The 21,232-nt window shown below is 44.2% G+C and overlaps 2 protein-coding genes across 3 annotated transcripts in view; one reads left to right on the top strand and one right to left on the bottom strand.

Moving 5' to 3' along the window:
* The window catches only part of BPHL (biphenyl hydrolase like), a 37,939-nt gene extending 22,237 nt beyond the window's left edge, over positions 1–15,702 (top strand). For both annotated transcript variants that reach the window (XM_019752370.3, XM_074335291.2), the window contains exons 5-7: positions 1,860–1,991; positions 5,390–5,513; positions 15,305–15,702. In XM_019752370.3, coding sequence (XP_019607929.1) covers positions 1,860–1,991; positions 5,390–5,513; positions 15,305–15,392 — 344 coding nt within the window. In that variant the 3' untranslated portion in view covers positions 15,393–15,702. The remainder of the gene's footprint in view (positions 1–1,859; positions 1,992–5,389; positions 5,514–15,304) is intronic.
* Positions 15,703–16,100: 398 nt separating this feature from the next.
* Positions 16,101–20,076, bottom strand: LOC141572164 (tubulin beta-2B chain-like). Its single transcript, XM_074335290.2, has 4 exons — positions 19,919–20,076; positions 18,531–18,639; positions 18,074–18,184; positions 16,101–17,360 (listed from the first exon to the last, which is right to left on the bottom strand). The coding sequence occupies exons 1-4, from the start codon at positions 19,973–19,975 to the stop codon at positions 16,300–16,302; spliced, it is 1,338 nt and encodes a 445-aa protein (XP_074191391.1). The 5' UTR covers positions 19,976–20,076; the 3' UTR covers positions 16,101–16,299.
* Between the last annotated feature and the right edge of the window lie 1,156 nt (positions 20,077–21,232).

The raw sequence follows: 21,232 nt of genomic DNA, 5'->3' as shown, positions 1-21,232 counted from the left end.
GACCTTTTTTGGTTTCACATAAGAATGACAGTTTTATTTCTTGCTTAAGGATCCATATTCTTTTATTCATTTTTCGTGCACTTTTGTGTTATTGGGGCCTCACAGTCAGTGATGAATAGTAGTGATTGTAGAATACATCCTTTTCTTCTTTGTCACAGAGGAAAGCTTTCAACATTTTGCTATTAAGTACACACGTTTCTGATAGTTTTGTTTTTGCGGAAAATCTTTATTAGTTTAAGAAAGTTGTCTCAAATTCCTAGTTTCTAAGAGGATTACTTATAAGTCATATTTGGACATTGTAATTTTTTATTTTTCAATTACAGTTGACAAGGTTAGGGCCATTTTTATCTCAGCTTAATCCAGGAATTTCAAGTTTACCTCTAACCATCCACCCCCAGCTAGCAGTTATAGTTTCCTCAAAAACAACCCTGTCTTTTAGTAGTCTTACCATTCACTCTTTGTTCTGTTTTCAGGGTTCTCTTTCTCTTACACACACACACACACACACACACACACACACACACTCATACACATTCATACAGGCTATTAATTAGTACAATTAAACAATGCAACAAAAATTATATATTATGAAAGACCTAGTTGTTCCACTGTAAGAGGCCCCTTCTGAGCGTTTAGTCTGCTACACAGCCAAAAGTAGAAATATCTACAGGGAACATTTTACTGGCCAGCTTCACACCATCTTACTAGCACCCTCTCCACTTCCCCTTTTCCAGCTCTCCTTTTTATTCTTCCCAAGTCTCCTCCCACCTCTTAATTTTCAAGTTCTTCTCTACACCCCTCTCTAAAGTCTTTTCACTTTTGTGCAGAGCTGTTCAGCTCTCCTCAGTCTCTGTAGGCCACTCTGGGCATTCCTTTGCAGATGTAAACCAATCAGCAGAAGAAAGGCTAGCACTCTGACAGGATCTGCCCTCTGTAGAAGGCAGTTGTAGTTGTAAATAGCAGCTTTTTTCCATTTCATTATCTCCATTCACTAAGTATATATGGGTGCCTGGTACTGTCTGGAGCTCTATATAGCTTAGTGTTTGATGTAAATTCATATCATTAGTGTCATGTTTTCTTTAAGGAGCATCATGTAGCAGGAGCATTGTATTAAAAGCTCTAGATAAGCAATATTTAATATGCTCAGGAAGATTAGAATCTTTATCGCAGTGTGTTTAAAGAAGGCTAATTGAATGTGTTTATTTATTTTAAAGACAGTTTTTAGCTATTACTTCCTTTCCTAATAGTGAATCATCTGTAGTATATTTTGAAGTTAGTAGTTAGCCTTTTACACTCGTATTTCTTCAGTAGCAGAAATTAGAGTAAATAATTTGTGTCTTTCTCAATGTACATAAATGCAATTCAGAAAAAACTCTTTTGTAAATAATGTCACTCTCATTCAGATGACCCTAATTAGAGGAGTATCTTCTTTTATCTTATACCTTTAACAGAAAGCATTAAAGGCAGACATAATTTTCTTCACTTGGTAAGAATTTATTGTGTGCCTATGTTGTACCAGGCACTGATCTAGGCCCTGGGGGTGCAATCGGGAACAAAACAAAGCAAAGTCTCTTACACTGGGGCTTACATCCTAGTGGGGAGACAGATACTCAGCCATGGATACAGAAAACACTGCAGAGTGCTGAGCAGAGTAGGTATAGGGAGGGTGGTCAGGAAGGGAAGGCCTCACTGACCTGGATAAAGTGAGGGAGGACTGAGCCACATGGAAACCTGGGGATGCATTCTAGGTAGATTGAATAGCAAACACAGTGGCTCTGAGCTGGACTGTGCTTGGAATATTTAAAGATAAACTTTAGTATGAAACTAAACCTATACTTGCCCACACTTCTATTTTCTAGGTATCCGAGATGTTTCTAAATGGAGTGAGAAAATAAGAAAGCCTCTAGAAACCCTATACGGGTATGACTACTTTGCAAAAACCTGTGAAAAATGGGTGGATGGCATGAAACAGTTTAAACATCTTCCAGATGGTAGGTTACATGAACTACTTAATGGTTCCTTTGCTGATTATAGAGGCTGCTTGAGTTCCTCCTCTGATGTTCCAGAATTCCTCAGGGATTAATGTATTCGCCCACTATCCTTACACACTGATGTATGAACAGAGGATGCTAGTGAATGTATACAATACAAGCTCTTGTATATTAAATCCGCCTTAAAATAGAGACAGATTGTATGTACAAAGGTTTATATTGTTGAGTCTTTAATAGCAGACTGTTATTTTTTCCTTCTAAGCCTTTATGTATGATGACAAAATAATTCTCCATAAGTCTCAAATAGTCTTTATTTTCTAATCCCAGAATGAATAATAAGGAAGCAAACAAGCTGCAACATATACCATATTTTTTCCTTTTGCACGTTTAGATGCGTTACCCTACGACAAAGAAGGAAGGGCTTTCTGTCATGAATCAATATAAAGAAGAGAATGTTCAGTTCTTTTCCCATCTTTAGAACTAAGTTATATGACTTTAGCCCTGAAAGATAGCTCTCTGTCTTTATCTGAAAAAAATTAACATGATTTCCAATTTGAGTAATAGTTGACATTGGTAAGAAAACTTCTGAATTGAAGTCTATTTTATATAGATATTTATATTTGTAAGCTCTCATTTTTCTTTAATTGCTGAAAGAATAGAGAGTAGCTAGAGTCTAATCTTGGAGCACATTCAGTTACAAAACCATTGTGATTGAAGGACCAGTCTGATCTCTTAAGTAATTATTTCCAGCATGAGTCATCTGTCAAAACTTTCACAATGAAAAGGACATTTGGAAATGTTACTTTCTTGGTTTAAATGTAAAACAGCAAATATATCCTATTCAAATGCAGTATCCACTCATAGAAACAGGTCCTTGAAATGTTTCTTTCAGCTTTTAAACCAAAACAAAATGTTATAAAACAATGTCTGAGACAGTTCTCTATTAAAGAAGGCAACTTTGTCAAATGTAAACTTTTGTTTTCTTGAAGAGAGGAGTGAGAAGTAGAAGCAGAATTGAATCAGCAGTTCAAAAAGATGTCCTGTGTTTGATAAATTTAAAACTTCTGCTCTGCAAAAGACACTGACGAGAGAATGAAAAGACAAGCCATAGACTGGGAGAAAATATTTGCAAAAGACCTATTTTATAAAGGACTGTTATCCAAATATACAAAGAAGTCTTAATATTGACAATAAGAAAACAAACAACCGGATTGAAAAATGGGCCAAACAAGATCCCACTATTCACCTACCGTGTTTCCCCGAAAATAAGACCTAGCTGGACCATTAGCTCTAATGCATCTTTTGGAGCAAAAATTAATATAAGACATGGTATTATATTATATTATATTATATTATATTATATTATATTATATTATATTATATTATATTATAGACCCTGTCTTATTTTAATATATTTTATATTAATTTTTATATTTTTATATTATATAATTATATATTTATATATTATATATAATTATTAATTTTAATATATTTTATATTAATTTTTGCTCCGAAAGATGCATTAGAGTTGATGGTCTGGCTGGGTCTTATTTTCGGGGAAACACCATATCAGAACAGCCACACCGAGGAATTTTAGGGCAGTGAAAATGTTCTGTGTGATACCATGCTGGATACATGCCGTTATACATTTGTCCAAACCCATAGAATGTACAAGACCATGAAACAGTTTAAACATCTTCCAGATAAATTGTGGACTTTGGATGATAACGTGTCAGTGGAGGTTCAGCCATTGTAAAAATGTCCCACTGTGGTGGGGGGTATTGGTAGTGGGGGAGGCCACATATGGGAAATCTCTGTACCTTCCACTGAATTTTTCTGAAAACCTAAAACTCTAAAAAATAAAATCTATTTTTTTAAAAAAAGAAAGGGAGTGAAAAAAAGTCATAATATAGAGGATCTAACAATGTATGAATCATCTTAAAGCACGATTGTTAGTAACCTACTAATCTCCCTTCTGTGCTAATTGAGTTGACAGGAGCCCTTTCCATGGTCGTGCACTCAAGCTTATGGATATTCAGATTAGCATAGGGATTAATTGCACAGATTTGCAATTAGTCAGACAGGCCTGGGTGTCAGTTCTGGCTTTGCTACTTGGCTTGTTGTTAGAATGGATTCAGGCAGATTTAGCTTCTCTAAGGTGCAATTTCCTGTCTGAGAACTGGAGATATAATAAGTACCTCATAAAGGTGTTATGAGAATTAAATGAGGTTATACATGTCCAGCTTTTCTACAACACCAAGAACAGAGTAAGTGCTTCATAAAAGTACTTGATTTACAAATAATGGTGCATACTAAATGACTTAAAACATGTAACTACTATAAGTGTCCCACGAGTATTCAACAGTTTGCATCAGTGAGTGCTCAGTAATACTAGCTTCAATCACCTGAGTGTACAATTGGCAGGTACAGCTCATCCCCGGGGTAGGAGAGGGAAGTTCCAGAGACCTAGAGAAGTATTTCCCTGGTCAGCCTGTCACCTTCTCATTTAGCCTGCAACTGAAGAGGAGGGGAGAGGCCAGGTGCCTAAACCCACCCCCTGGTGGCTCCCAGCTTTCTCAGAACTACAGGTTTTCTTCTTGACACAGGCAGAGGAAGGGAGGAGGAAGAAGGAGCTGGCTTTATGGAGAACCTGCTGGGTGCCAGGAACCTGACTTATGGCATCTCTTTTTAGCCTGTGACCACCCCAGTGGACTATGGTTAATCCCTGTTTGAATGAAGCTCCAAATGCCTAAGGAACCGCCAAGACTTCACAGGCAGGAGATGCAGGACAGGACTGGAACCCAGGCTGTACCTTATTTGCCTTAGAAATGTTGCTACAGATGGGGGTGAGGATCTTAGAATCTCTCAGAAGTATCAGTCAGGAGTGTCATGGAGGCAGGAGGGACGAAGAGAAGCTTGTTTACCACGTGTAAATTGTAATTTCATTGTGAGGTATATGCACTGTGAGGGCTAGCTGGGACCCCAAGGACCGCTTAAGACATTATTTCACAGGAAAAACTTGGCAGATGCCAAGCATCTACCATCATTTTGCAAACATCATTTTTCATCTATGTACTATAAAGAATTGGGGGTGGGGCAGTGTTTTTCTTAATGTTTTACACGAATTATGAATTTAAATCAGGCAAAATTGCTTGTTCACTAGTAGATCTTTAAAAGAACAAACAAACAACAACAAAAACAAAACAAAACAAAACAGGGAAGACACAGAAAAGGCAACCCAAAGAATGTTAGAGCGGGAAGGCACCTCAGACCCCATCTAATCCAAACCACTTTCCAGATGGGGACACTGAGTCCAAAGAGAAGCAGAACTTACCTGAGCTCTCTTTCCTTGTGGAATGCTGGCATTAAAGGCGACTCTCCCTGCACTTGTCTTTCAGGTAATATCTGTCGGCACTTGCTGCCCTTGGTTCAGTGCCCCACCTTAATTGTACATGGTGCAAAGGATCCTATGGTCCCCCGTTTTCATGCCGACTTCATCCATAAGCACGTGAAAGGGTCCCGGTAAGTCCAGTCTCTGCCTCAGTGCTATGTTTCCGAGGCTTCGGAAGGAAATGGGAGAAGCTATAGTAAGGAAAAGAAACATGAAGGTTGGGGTTTTTAGGGTATACCCCCGCCTCCCTTTTGCCAATGTCAATAAGTAGTAGTACCACTGTATTTAGGGTGCCATGGCAATACGGAGCACAAGTAGCCCTAATTTGTGGGTAACCAGTAATGAAAAGGAAAGGAATTCTCAGATAAGTGACTTGTTGCTGTGGAGGCAGTGTGGTAATACGAGTGTTCTCTGTTCTGTAACATTCCTGCCAGTTTAGATCTATTGATAGGACTTAAACAATTGTTAACTAAAACAATTTTATGTAATTTGGGAATTTTCTGATTAGTTTATCATTATAAAAGCACTACCTACCAATAAAGGAAATTTGTAAAATCAAAAGACGAAAACAAATCGCCTTTTGCTTGCCACCCATTTAAATTCTCTCGCTATTAGCATTTTTGTGTTTCTTTTTCCAGTATTTTTAAACGTAGAAATAATCATGTTCTATATTCAACTCTGACTCCTGCCTTTTTCCCACTTAAAATTACATTGTAAACTTTTTGTGTTATTTCAGCCTTAAATATGTACACACCAGATGAGAAACCTGCTATTCAGAATCACAAAATACCAACATGCATCAAGCCGTGTTGGTAGCTCACTTGATTAAATAGATACATGTTTCTTGTTCTCTGTGTTTTTGTTTCTGCTAAGCAGCTTTGGATGTCAGAGAACATTGTAAGACATGTCAGCAGAAATGTTGTTCTTCAGTCCCGTGCATTTTTGTATGGAGTGAATAGAAATTGATATTTTAAATTCTTTGGCTAACACAGGAGCCAGCTTTTGCCAGCCAAAATATGTAGCCAGCTATATATCAAAATGAAAATTCAAAGTTAAATAAATTCAGTATTTCTTTCATATGCCATTAATGGATGCATATCCTGAAGGAGAAAATGAGGTGTGACCAGCAGATAGTGACCTAATTTATTTTTTTTAAACGAACATACTGGAAAATAAACATCCAAGTGAGCCTTGACATGTTCAGAGACTATATATTAATTCCAGAGCTACTGTCATTACCCAGGGCATCTCAGAAATTCTGTGGAATTCTTCTGAAATTGGCTTTATTAGTGGCCTAAGAAAACCCTTCCTCCTTCACCTGCTCTCTCCCTTCTTCCTTGCTCCCTCCCACCCTTATTCTTTCCTCCTTTCCCTCCATGACTCAGTTTCTGATGCTTGCTGTGGGCCAGCACTGCCCAGGTGGCGAGTGCTTGTCCCTGTCCTGAGGGCTCCCTCATGCAGCAGTGAAAACAGCAGACTCCAAAACAGTTCCACTACTCTCTAATCATGCTATTACTATTCCATAATATATTTTAACAAACACATTTTTCAGAGAAGTTTTAAATGTAGGGGCCCTGCTTCTTATTCGACAATGAACTATAATTACTGTAAACCTGTATAATTTCTATATCCATATAGAATTTTATATTTTAAAATACATTTTACATACAGTATCTAATTATACTTCACAACTAACTTATGAAAAATATATTGTCCTCATTTTACAGATGAGAAAATCAAGGATGAAAGACACTAAGTAATCATCCAAGGTTGCGTAGCTAATAAATGACAAATCCTAGATTGTTTTTTCTAGATTATTTTTCTCCTAATAGCATGCTTTCCCCCACAGCACAGCTGCCTCTCACAAACATACTCTTATTTTAACATGATGGTAAGATACCTGGATTATATACTTGCTGATCTGGTTAATTGTTTCCTAGCTTCAGAAATGACAGGTGTTTGCACATTGACTCTCGTAGTAAATGCATGGGTTCGCTTGGAGAGCCAGGTTCAATAAAAGTCAGTCTGCAAGAAAGTTGAATGTAGGACTTCTTTTCCAAACCCATCTCCTAGCAACAGAATACATCAATATGGGAGAAAAATATTCCCTTACTGTTCTGATGTTAATTGTTTCAGTAGAATATTTTGCGGAAGGTCATTTTCTTAGAGAAGTATTCTTTGGAACAAATCAGTTGAAGGTAAAGTGTTGCTAGCAATGATTGTCTAAAGTGGCTTGCACTTTACACCTACTACGTTCCTTTGCTAAAACAGCCCTTTATGTTGGGCATGAACTTACCTGGAATGGGATGGTTTATTTTGGACCCCACAAAAGGAAGGTGGATTCCTTGAGCATCAAAGTCATACTGTGATTCTGTACACCACACCACTTGACAACAGGGAAGCAAGCGCCAATGAACTTGGTGTTTCATTACCTTGCCAAGTACATTTATAACTAAAGACATAGCCTATCCCTTCAAAGATTTTACCAACAAATAGATCTCGTGTATGAAACCAATGCCTTTCTCTGCTCAGAAGGAGATTATTGAAAGGTGGGGTTGTGTAGCAGGCATGCTTCCTGCTCTTGCAAATTTGTCTCTCTCTTTTCTTTCTTTGTGGGAGAAGAATGACAGAATCTCTTAGAAGCAAAGAGGCTTTAGAGATCATTCAAGTTCACTGGTTTTACAATTTGTTTTTAAGCAGTTGAACCCTTCCTCCTAACAAACTCTTATGCAGAAGTCTATAAAACATATCTATAAAACAAAATAAGAGCTGCTCTGATTATAACAGTGATGGGGAGCATATCCTGCCCCTTTGCTTCTCCTTGTCCTGACCCAGCCCCTGTGCGTCTCTTGCGGGTCCAGCCCTCCCTCTTAGACTGAAAAGCACTGATGTCACTCAACACCTATCTAGCCAGCCAGCCTCTGGTTGGGTGTCTCCTGTTACCAGACATGCATCACCCATGAGGCCATCTCCAGCTCATTTTCAGAGAATCTGCATTGAGCAGAGGTTGGCACCCAGCAGACTTTTTGGGGTTGGGGTGGATGAGCCCTGGGAGGCAGTGGGGCTCAGCCATCTCAGAAGAGGATATGACGACACAGCTTGTTGGGCCATATGTGTCCTTAACTATGTGTGTTAGTCTGCTAGGGCTGCTATAACAAACACCACAGACTGGGCGGCTTAAATAATAGAACTTTATTTTCTCACAGTTCTGGAGGCTAGAAGTCAGAGATCAAGGTGTCAGCAGGGTTGGTTTCTTCTGAGGCCTCTCTCCTTGGCTTGTGGAGGGCCACCTTCTCCCTGAGTCCTCACATGGTCTTTCCTCTTAGTGTGTGTGTGTGTCCTAACCTCCTCTTCTCATAAGGACACCAGTCATATTGCATTAGGGCCCACCCTAAGGGCCTCATTTTAACTTAATCACCCCTTTGAAAACTTATATACAAATAAGGTCACCCTCTGAGGTACTGGGGGTTAGGACTTAAACATATAAATTTTTTTTTTGGGGGGGTGCAGTTCAGCCCATAATGGTATGTCTCTGAGGAGATGCTCAGATCTCAGGAATTAGAGGCCCAGCAGAGGTCAAGATGTGGATTTCAGACCCAGCTGCAAATGACCAGCACCTTGCCTGGAATTCTTTTCTACCGGTCACCCACTTCATTGCCTGGCCAAGTATACTCATCCTCCAGGTTGCAAGTCAAATGTCTCTGCCTTCTCCTCCTCCAGTTACTCATCTATCTGAGGCCACATGGCTCCTTATTTATACCTTTTTATAGCTGTTAGAATGTGATTAATTTTCCTTCCATCGATCATGTCAACACCTACCCCAAGATGCAGCCTAGTATGTGTTAGAAGACAGAATGTGAGAGGAAGGGAAGCACACAGGGCGTAGCATCTGTGGGTGGCCAGGGGTCACTGACTGGTGACTCAGGCTCAGAAAGTACAGTGTGGAGTCCAAGTGCATGTTCTGGGGCTGAGGCCAAAGAGCCAGACCAGGCAGGAAAGAACAAGGGGCAAATTCCATGGGTGCAGAGTGGCACCTGGGACCAGTGTCAACTACAGGGGACTTTTGTCTGGAGGGCAGAGTTGGTATTTTGGGATGCTGGCGGCACTCGTAATGTGGTGGGCGGGACTTGGACAGAAGTTTGACTGCTGGCTCTGTCCCTCACTATGTCCTGCAGCAGTGTCCATATATTTCTGTACCTCTGCTTTCTTGTGTGTAAAATGGGAGTAATAATAGTTATTATCTCAAAGTAATTTTTGAGAAATGAGTATTTGTACATTTAAGACTTAGTAAGAGTTCAGTACACAGTAGCTGCCACTTTTGTGGATGGAATGCCAGACTGGGTGCAGGTGATGAGGGCTCCCAGGACATAGCCAGGGTACAGCTATAGTAGATTGGAGGCAAGCTGCCCTCGGTCCCAGTGTTCAGCACCAATATTAGTATAGGCGTATGGGTGTATTAGTCAGGGTTCTCCAGAAGAGCAACCAATAGGACACACACACACACACACACACACACACACACACACGGCTGGTGGTGGAGGGAGGGCAGGGGTTGCTTTCTATAAGGAGTAAGGAATTGGCTCGTGTGGTTGTAGAGGCTGAGAAGTCCAAGTTCTCAGTCAGCAAGCTGGAGCCGAGTCAGGAAGCTGGAGGACCAGGAGAGATGACAGTGTAGTTCCTGCGTCTTCCTGAGAACCAGGAGGAGCTGATGTTTCAGTTTGAGTCTGAGGGCATCAAACAGCTGATATCCCAGTTCAAAGGCAGTCAGGCAGGAGGAGTTCTGTCTTACTGATTCCCTCAGGGGAGGGTCAGCTTTTTAGTTCTGTTCAGGCCCTCAACTGATTGGATGCAGCCCACCCACACTGGAGAGGGCAATCTGCTTTACTCAAGCCTACTGATTCAAATGTCAATCTCAACCCAAATCACCCTCACAGAAATACCCAGAGTAATGTTTGACCAAATATCTGGGCACCTGTGGCCTAGTCAAGTTGACACATTAAACCAACCGTCATAATGGGGGGTGACAGGCATGTGCTACTCTGCACAGAGGTCGTGGCCTCATGGGAAGGTGTGCCAGCAGGCGGCCTGGGCTACCCAGGTAGTGGACTAGATGGGTCCTCTGTCTGAATCACAGAAGGGAGGAAAGGTCTCTGTAGCTTCTGGGCTCTTCGGGTCTAGCCACCTGTGGTAAGAGCCCCAGCCTCCAAGGCAGGCCAGCAGGAGCCACACCACGAGCAGGACTGAAGTGAAGTGGCCTAGGTAAGATAGATTTCATGCTGTGGGCAAAGGTTCGTTTCCAGCTCTGTAGTAAAGTGAGCCAGGTTTCTGGGGGTAGGTAGACACTGAAAATTGGATGGCTGCCTCAGTTTCCACTTCTAGACCACCTCCAGCCTTGGGGGTATACCCTGCCTCTCCACCTCCTCGTCTGCCCAGGTACTGCTGCTAATTCCTCCCCTCTACCGGCTTGCTGCTGCAGCTACAGGGAGAGCAGTCAGTTCAAGACTCACTCTGGCCGGGTTACAGGATTAACCTAGTCCTCACAAAGCTGAGTCCTTTGTATTTCAGAGAGAGTGGCGGTGCATCCTTTTTAGACAAATCTTATCCATGACCTTCTGTAAAATCTCTCTTGAGGTAAGAATCTTCCAATTGGAGTTGATTGAGTTAGCCACTAAATGTAAATAAATTGTGCTCTCAATCAGAATTTCATTAATATGCTGTACATAATTAGAACCTTCGTAGGACTTTGTACATTGTAAAGTGCAATATAAATAGAATAATAAAATAATAGCAAATGTTTATTAACTGTTAACTGTGTTCCCAGTGACCCTGTGCTATGTGCCTTAACATGCATTATCTCATTTCATCTCCAGAACCATCCTGTGGGGTACATACTATCACTGTCCCCATTTTCCAGATGAGCAACTGTAGCTTAGGGAGGTGGTATAACAGACAGATCCCACACTGGTTACATTGGACATGCTTGATTCCGTGAAGCCCATGCCTTAACCCTGTGATATCACTTGCAATTATATTCTGCTGTGACCAGAAGAAAGCTTCCAGTCCAGTCCAAAGGCCTCCACTAGGTCCCAGCAGATTTGGCAAGATTCTCTTCTCCACACCCCACTTGGAAGCAAGGATCCAGCAGATCCTGACAGCCAAGGAGTACACTCCAAGCTGTAGCATTATGGAAAAAGCAGCCTCTGAGGCAGTTTTGTTTCTTCCTAATGCTTAAGACAAGCTTCTACTTGAGAAAAGGAACTTCTCCATAAGAGGTCTGCCCCGCCCTGGTTTCCAAATGCCTCATCAGCTCTTGGGCTGATTGACGGGAGCCTGTCCATTGTGTCCTGCCCGCCCCCCAACATCACCACTACTGGAAGGAGATTGTGACCCACCCATCATTACCTTTCTCTTAGATGGGGCTTTCTAGAAGGAGCAGAGGATAAAGAATTAAAAAAATTAAAAGGGGCTATTATTGGCAACCAGGTTTGGATGGCCTTGAAAGGACTGCCTGAAAGTGACAATGTCCCTATTAGCCACATTGCTGTCCATTTTGCATAATGGAAGAGATGCTGGTACAAAGAACCAGCAGCCTACTTTGGTTTTCAATTAAAACAGAAAAGCTCACAGATTTACCAGCAACTTCATGGGTTTGTAAATAAAATAATTTAGAGTTCTGTCACATCCAAAGAGGAGGAAAAATGCTACAGCACATTGCTTAGGGCCTTGCTCCTTTCTGTGGCTCTCAGAGCTTATTTGAAAAGCTGGAGGTTAGACTGAGGAAAGGAACATAACATAATTTCTCCTTCGCTACCTTGCCCATAGACAGTGAGATCCCAGAAGGACTCTATCAAACACAAGTTAAGTGACCACTGAATTTATACTGTGAGGTCAGACTTTTTAATTTCTCAAAAGATCTAGAATCACATCCCTTTTTCTAAAGGTGCCAGATGCAAAGAGGAGCCTGCCCTGGCAAATAGGAACTTTCGTTTACCCTCTCGGAGGCGCCTTCACTTCCAGTTGAACCATGTGTTTGGCATTGGGGGGCGGTTCCTACTAATGTTCCTGGGAAATGTGATTGTTTGAAAACCACTCTCCATGGGGCATGCGATTAGATCCTTGTTACTTGGCTGAGAGTCTAGGTCAGCTGTGGAGTTGCTACATTACTTTGACAGCTATATAGTCTAGTGTGGTACTGTTCCAAAAGATGAACACACAATAGGCTTTAAGTATAGTGACCTTCAAATGACCCCCAAAAGGTATCAAGGAGAAGAGCAATTTTCTTCGTACCCTCATCCTTCTGTCCATCCATCATAATTCAGTGCAGTTCTGAATGTAGATGCCTCAGAACAGGTTTCCCATATTTTTAATGAAGGAGGCCTAGTTTTTATTTCAGACCTAGAGATTACTATAGGAAGAGTGCAGTCAACACTGAGGCTAAAAACGAGGGATTGTCAGCTGGTGTTTCTCCCTCCTTATTGGGAATCTGAACCAATCATAGAAATGGGGTGGGGCACGTGATATCCAGCGTGGCTATCCACAAAGGAGGCCTTGCAAGATGGACAGATTGGGGTCCCTGCTTCCAAATCCAGCTTAGCGCATATTAGAGCATGCGGTTTAGCCTAGATGTGCCCTTCTGAGACCTTTCAGCATCCTTGGCAGTTTGTTCTTTCTGTCTCTTAACACGTTGCGTACAGCGGGGTTTAAATCCCTCATACCCCTCTGTTCCGGCAGGTTTTTAAAAGAAACTGCTTTAAAATGCACTCTTCTCTTTAAAGCGTAAATGCTTCTATGTCATTTATTATTTTTCTATGGAATTTTTTAGGATTTACTCACCTATGATGTTAGTAATCCCTCCTGGTGTGATACTGCAGAAAGCAGCTTCCTTTGTGCAGTGGGACACGGCAAAAATTGCATATGTACCGAGTTTCACTTCTCACTTTTTTTGATGCGCACACTTTACACACCCGTGTGTGATATTTTTTCTTTCCTCTTCCCACTATGGGCTCCAGATAATGTGTAGCCAAATCTCCTGAGAGCCTGGCCGGATTGTCTTCCTTGGGGGCCCGCTGTGTAGGCACTTTCACAGCTGGTGCCCTATCGCCACTCTCACCTCCCTGTCTTGGCCTCTCACTGCTCTCTGCCCAATCTTTTGAAATTCTCGTTATCCGTCCTTAACTCATGGCTCAGAAAAAAACGAAGATTCTCGTGATCCGTAAGCAATGTGTTAAAAACAGGCCTTGGGGCCAGCCTGGTGGCTCAGGGGGTTAGAGCTCCATGCTCCTAGCTCCGAAGGCTGCCGGTTCCATTCCCATATGCGCCAGTGGGCTCTCAACCACAAGGCTGCCAGTTCAATTCCTCGAGTCCTGCAAGGGATGGTGGGCAGCGCCCCCTGCAGCTAAAATTGAATATGGCACCTTGAGCTGAGCTGCCGCTGAGCTCCCAGATGGCACAGTTGGTTGGAGCGTGTCCTTTCAACCACAAGGTTGCCGGTTCAACTCCTGCAAGGGACGGTGGGCTGTGCCCCCTGCAACTAGCAAGGCAACTGGACCTGAAGCTGAGCTGTGCCCTCCACAACTAAGACTGAAAGGACAACTTGACTTGGAAAAAAGTCCTGGAAGTACACACTGTTCCCCAGTAAAGTCCTGTTCCCCTTCCCCAATAAAATCTTTAAAAAAACAAACAAACAAAAAAACAGGCCTTGAGCATCCCACAAGCCCTGTTCCGCCCTGTTCCTTGTGTAGGGCAACTGGGATCCCATCTTTGGGGATGGTACAGCATGCCCTTCTTTTCTGAACAGCATTAAAATTGAATTTGGAATATTCTAGTTACTATAAATGGCATTATTAACTTTCCCAAGAGCCTCAGAAAGATGCCAATAATATATCCTCCTTTCAAGTAGATTATCTTGATTACCTCAGTACCCACCCCCATGTGCTTGAGTTGCAAGAGGTCTGACACCATCCAAGGACAGCTCTGTCCCCCAGTGCCCTTTCCCCACAAGTCCTCCTTACTGCTCACTGAGGTCCTCAGAGCTCTCCGCCCCCAGGTGGTGAAAGATCAGAGAATTAGGCAATGCCGTAACTGGCATTTTGCCCCGATATAGTCCTTTTAATGTCCAAATGTCATTGTGGACAAAACAGCTCAAACTTGCACTTATGTCCTAGAAGCTTTATTTAAAACTTTTATTTCTGCAGTTTTATAGCCAGTAAATAAAATGCAGAATTCAGAGAAGGCTGCCTTTATTAAAGAAATTGCAAACTAGTCATGTTTGACCAAAACCCTATTGAAAGGAAGAAGCCTTATGAGGACACTGAAGTTTGCCACACAAGACGTAGTGATCGCTGCAGAACAAAGGGTTGCTGATGCAGGCTTCTGCCATTCTCACAGTCCTAAGGAACACTTATTCGCCCTGGTGTAGTGGCTTGTATTTAGTTATTCAATCCTCCAAAAATAACCGTGATTTAGCAACTTGAACAGGCTGATGGTAGCTGAACTGATTTGGGTTTTCCCATGACATAGATGACGCAAGAAACTCACCTGTTCCTATCAATGGATTCTGGACTGTTTGTATTTTATCATCTTTCCAACCTCTTAAAATTAACCTTGTTAAAATGGATTTTTTTTTTTTAGGTAACCATCAAATCATATCCCCCACTGTCAATCAGGTTTACAGTTAAACAACCATTTGTGTGTGTGTTCTGTTACTGTCAAGTCAACCTCCAGGGTACTCATACAAGTAAACTCCAGGAGGCTTTCGGTCAAGTCTATATTCACGGAAAGTCTATACTATGTACCTTATATTTTCTCCCCAATTATAGTCAGGAAAAGAAATGTGGCAGGTTTTCACTTTAGATTTTCATGAAATGTCAGGGCGGGTAAGAGGTTTTAAATGGCATGCTAATCATAAGTTTTTTCTTTGTAGGTTGCATCTGATGCCAGAAGGCAAGCACAACCTGCATTTACGTTTTGCAAATGAATTCAACAAATTAGCAGAAGATTTTTTACAATGAAAATGTCTCCGAGAACATATGACCTGGTGATTTATATGACCTGGCGATTCTTTAGCGTAGGGCTTGTTGTTGCCTTTGAAATCCACCCCCGTGTCACCTCCGGTCACCTGCCTTCTAGGCTTTCCACTCCTCCCTATAACTGCTGCTAATCCAATATGAACGATGACATACTAAAAACATTCTCAACCTTTAATAGCTAAGAAAATTAAATCTTATTTTTTAACATTAAGTTGTGAATTTCTGCCATTATCTTAAAAAGTAAATTCCTATCGTGATTTCCTTTATTTGCAAATAAATCTTAGATGAAGCATTTGTAGTGTTCATGACTGTTTCAGGGTACCTTGAATTGATAATACAACTTTTATCTGAGAGGCACAGGCATTCACTGTTCTTTTTATTTGTATTTATCACATTGGTTAAAGGGATCTAAAGATGTAGAAGGTCCTCAATTCTACATTTTCACAGGGTTGCTCTAACTACAGCAAAAGGAAGGTTTGCTTTATCCTTAAATCTCTACTCCCTTACGTTTACTGGATTCCTTTACTTTAATACTTTGGGGCAGTGAAGATGAAAAAAATGTCTTTTTATCTCTCTTTACAAAAACAGCAGAAAGCGTATTAATTAAAACATTTAGAAATTCTATTAAAAATTTCTAAACCCAGAAAGAGAGTCCATAAGTATTTAGTGGAAGAATAAAGAGACAAGAGGTTTTGAACACATGCTTTTTAATTAGTATAGATACCTTAGACAATACTGTAATGTTTAAAGGAGTTAGTTCCACACTATTACATGAATGGTGTGAATTTCTGACAGAGGCCAACACTGAGCACCATAGTGTACAAATAGACCATGCTTGACTCAGGACAACAGAAGTTTACTGCAGATGCACGATGTATTTGAAAAGTCCTTAAGCCTCATCCTCGCCCTCCTCCTCCTCGAACTCCCCCTGTTCGTCGGCAGTGGCGTCCTGGTACTGCTGGTACTCGGACACCAGGTCGTTCATGTTGCTCTCGGCCTCGGTGAACTCCATCTCGTCCATGCCCTCGCCCGTGTACCAGTGCAGGAAGGCCTTGCGCCGGAACATGGCCGTGAACTGCTCCGAGATGCGTTTGAACAGCTCCTGGATGGCCGTGCTGTTGCCGATGAAGGTGGCCGACATCTTCAGGCCGCGCGGCGGGATGTCGCACACGGCCGTCTTCACGTTGTTGGGGATCCACTCCACGAAGTAGCTGCTGTTCTTGTTCTGCACGTTGAGCATCTGCTCGTCCACCTCCTTCATGGACATGCGGCCCCGGAAGATGGCGGCCACCGTCAGGTAGCGGCCGTGGCGGGGGTCGCAGGCGGCCATCATGTTCTTGGAGTCGAACATCTGCTGGGTGAGCTCGGGCACCGTCAGGGCGCGGTACTGCTGGCTGCCCCGGCTGGTCAGCGGGGCGAAGCCGGGCATGAAGAAGTGCAGGCGCGGGAAGGGCACCATGTTCACGGCCAGCTTGCGCAGGTCGGCGTTCAGCTGGCCCGGGAAGCGCAGGCAGGTGGTGACCCCGCTCATGGTGGCCGACACCAGGTGGTTGAGGTCTCCGTACGTGGGGGTGGTCAGTTTCAGGGTGCGGAAGCAGATGTCGTACAGCGCCTCGTTGTCAATGCAGTACGTTTCATCTGTGTTTTCTACCAGCTGGTGGACGGAGAGCGTGGCGTTGTAGGGCTCCACCACCGTGTCGGACACCTTGGGCGAGGGCATCACGCTGAAGGTGTTCATGATGCGGTCGGGATACTCTTCCCGGATCTTGCTGATGAGCAGCGTGCCCATCCCTGACCCGGTGCCGCCCCCCAGCGAGTGGGTCAGCTGGAAGCCCTGCAGACAGTCACAGCTCTCTGACTCCTTCCTCACCACGTCCAGGACTGAGTCTACCAGTTCAGCTCCCTCCGTGTAGTGGCCCTTTGCCCAGTTGTTCCCCGCCCCGCTCTGGCCTGCCAGAGGGAAAGGAGAATATTATACACCAAAGCATAAGGAATTCCAAATTCTGCCATTTTCACTCTGGACCAATCTTGGAATTGGAGCTTCTACTCTTTTAGATACCTTTTCTCACCTACAGATAAATATTCTGTATCAGTGACCTCAAAAACACAAGCGATCATGATAAAATAAGCAAGTTGAGTTCAAATGAAATTATTAATTGAACAAGAAGATGGCTTAACAAATCCCAACTGCTTTTTAGTTAAGAACAAAGACATTATATAAATACTTAAATTAGGTCCAACTGACAGGCAAGGGCAAAGGCACAGCGAGATCAGAAGAGAACACGGGCTCTAAGCAGTTGTCTCACTTCTGGTCATAAACTGTGCCTTTGGCCTTTGCTTCTTGAAGTGGTTACCTGTTGTCACCAGTCCTCTCAAATTACCAGTTGCCTATGAACTCATTTGAAGCTTTTTTCTTCTCTTTATTCTTTCCCCTTCACAGACGGCTCTGTAGTAGGAGGGCTACAGCAGCCCTCTGCAGGCTGACACTGTTCTTAGAGCTGTCTAGAGTTACCGCCCGTGGACAAGGTGGAGTTAGGTCAGGACTCAGGGCTGTCTGTGGTCACGCAGTGTCCACCTTGGCATTCGGCCCTAAGAACTCTGGTTTCCACGGTGTTTAGGAAGAAGACTCTTTGAGCCAGTCGCCACTGACCATGACTACGTACCGAACACGAAGTTGTCGGGCCTGAAGATCTGGCCGAATGGTCCAGACCTGACTGAGTCCATCGTGCCTGGTTCCAGATCCACAAGGATGGCCCGAGGTACGTATTTGTTTCCTGCGGGAACAGAGCTGGACTTAGACCTGCGGTTGGCAAAGGAAGCAGACTAGATAGTACTCTATGTGCCTTTCACAGCAGAATTCATTAGAGAAAGTTCCAGCACGTGAGACAAGAGTACGAGAATAGGGGAGCTTCTCTGCTTTAAAAAGGAACTGATGGGCATGCTTAGTCATGGCGAACATGCAGCAGTCCTAAGGAACCATAGAGTGTATTTTTTAGCAGTTGACATTTAAAATGTATGCAAGAAGCATTTATTTGTCATTTGCATGTCTCTAGTACATTGCAACTGCCACAGTATGGAAAGCAAGACTGATTGAAAAGCAAACCATATGCAAATAATCACCAGCAGCTTCATTGTAGTACACATTGATTCTCTCCAGCTGCAAATCACTGTCTCCATGGTAACTGCCAGTGGGGTCGATCCCATGCTCATCACTGATGACCTCCCAAAACTGGAAATTGAAAAAAAGAAACAAAACCACGTGATGGCCTAGCATCCTAAATATCAGAAAGGATGGCCCACTTCTTCTTCTCGTGTCCTTGGAAGAGTGGCCATCGTGGTCAGACAGTTAAAGAGTGCTAGACAGACCAGATAGCTGTGCGCCTCTCTTCCTCCAGCAGCTGCTGCTGAGGGGCTTGGAAATCCGCAGAGCAGCGGCCATATTATGGCAACAATTGAAAAGCTGGGAGGGGCACTGACAGAGGAGAAGGGTGGCCACAGCACATCTCCTTCTGGGGAAGCCATGGTTGCCAGGGAGGCTGTCACCCCCAGGCAGGGCTGATGCTGCAGCATCCCAGCTGACAGATGGGTCCTGGCAGGACTGAGGACCAGGTGGATCTCCCCCTGTGGCTGCCTTAGGAATCAGTGTCTTCTGGCACAAACCCCAGCTAGCCCTCCACACAGTGCAGTTTTATACCACTGACATCCACACTTGCCTCTGGCCACTGAGCACAGCAGGGGATGGCGAGGGATAAGGGCAGGCAGAAGCCTGGGAGTACGACTGGGGCAGTGAATGGAGCTAGCCTTGGTGAGGGCGCAGACTCTATTATGAATTTGCAGCAGAGAAGGGGGTGGGGAGGTTGGGGTGGGCAATATGGCTGTTCTGACAGAGACCATGTCCTTGTTCGGATGCCGGCCCACACCCATGTACCATGCCTGCTCCTGCTTCGCATACTGCTGTCGGTAATTGCAGCCCCAGTTACAATTGCAGCTTTCACCTGCTGCCTGGCAGACAGGAAGCCAGACTGGCATTATATTATATACCACATCTGGGTGGTGCTCTTATTCGAGAAATTATCTAACATCTTTGTTTTGTAGTCCAAGGAAGGAGTAGTCTCTGTAACATCTGTCACCTCAGTGACACTGCATTTTTTCATTCAAACTATAGACAAAAATATCCAAATTAATTTCCACGTGAGGCCAGTGTATTAATATTACCGCAGTCTCTATCCAAATTTCATGGGCTAATATACCCAGAGATATGCCCACTACATACTGCAGAAGGGTTGGTACACTACGAACTTTAAAAGGGCCTTGATTAAAGGCATATACAGCTGCGTCGCTGAGCTCATCGTGGCAGGTTGTGTGGGTTTCTGGGCCCCGCCCGGCTGCCGCGCGAAGAATGCGCCACCCAAGCGGGCTGGCCACCGCCGCCACCCCTTACCCCCGGTCCTGGCCCGCAATCTCGGGGCCCGCCGCCCCCTCCCGGCCCCTTTCCCAGGCGCGCCCACCTTGGCGCCGATCTGGTTGCCGCATTGCCCCGCCTGGATGTGCACGATCTCGCGCATGGTGCCGGCTGCAGAGCGGGTGGAGGCGCTGGCCCTCGGAACTGTGCGCGCGGCGCGGACCGGCACACTTCGGAGCTCTGAGACTTGTCACCGCCCATCAGCTCCTCTTTTTATACTGACTGACCCTCCCGGCCCACGGTGACGTAATGGTGGGCGGAGCTCAGGGGGGCGGTGCGCCCGGGACTGCGGCACCGCGAGAGGGAGCCGGGGCGCGGTGCGAGGTGCGGGGGCGCTCCGGCCGGTCGCCGCGCCCGCTGGGACCGCGGAGGGCGTCCAGCCCCGGCATCCCGCGGCCTCCGACCCAAGCCAGCCGCCCGACCATGCACAGGAATGTGGCATCCCACCCTACCGCGTCCACTCTGGATCCCTTTAAAGGGGCTGGAGACCTGGGTCCAGGGACCAGGGGAGACGCTGCTTCCAAACAGGGTCCTCGCCTCCCCGAGGAGGGCGAGAGACATGGAGCACCCTTTTGGAGTAGGGAGCCCAGAATTTTCAGTGGGGTCTACTACAGCTGTTCGCTAAGGTTTCCTGCATCCTGGTTAGGGTCCTGGATTCCCAGCTTCCTTCTCCTTCTATTCCGGATGGGAATTCGAGACGAGTACGAGCACCGGGTGGGGCGGCAGATGGGGAGGAGTGGGGGTTCCCCGGTGAGAACTGATGGGCAGGCAGCTGTCTTCAGGGAAAGCTAGGATGGCAGGGTGGGCGGCTTTTCGCTTCTATATGTGAGGAAGATGGTCGGTTTGGGAGCGGCTAGGAAAAGGGACTCGGCGCTGGATTTGTCTCATATCTGTTTTGTGTCTTGGGTCCACGTAAAAGCCACTTAAATGTGGAAAATTCCGCGTGCGTGTGTGTCAGGGAGGGGGGATGAATGTGAATATAACAGCCACGCGTCAGCCAAAATAAGTGTGCCTTACACACATTATATCAACTCATTCTCACAGCATCCTTATAGAGCTGGGCAGTGCAGGTCTGTCAGCACCAGTCAGTCGCGTGTGACTATGGAACAGTTGAAATGTGTGTAGTCTGAATTGAGATGTGCTTTAAGTGTAAAATACTCAGAGGATTCCATGGATGACTAAGAAATGTGAATTATTCCATTACTGATTTTGTAAATTGATTACATAGCAGAATAATATCTTGGATATATTTTTGAAATTAATTTCACTTGTTTTAACTTTTTTAATGTCTTCTAGACTGCTACAAAATTTTTAATTACCTATTGAACAGCACTGTTCTAGAGCAAACGTTATTACTGTC

This window comes from Rhinolophus sinicus, chromosome 14 (assembly GCF_057876585.1).
Source record: "Rhinolophus sinicus isolate RSI-liver-muscle chromosome 14, RSI-T2T, whole genome shotgun sequence".
Lineage (NCBI taxonomy): Eukaryota > Metazoa > Chordata > Mammalia > Chiroptera > Rhinolophidae > Rhinolophus > Rhinolophus sinicus.
Note: the sequence above shows the minus strand (reverse complement) of the source record. Positions and strands in the feature narration are given on the sequence as shown.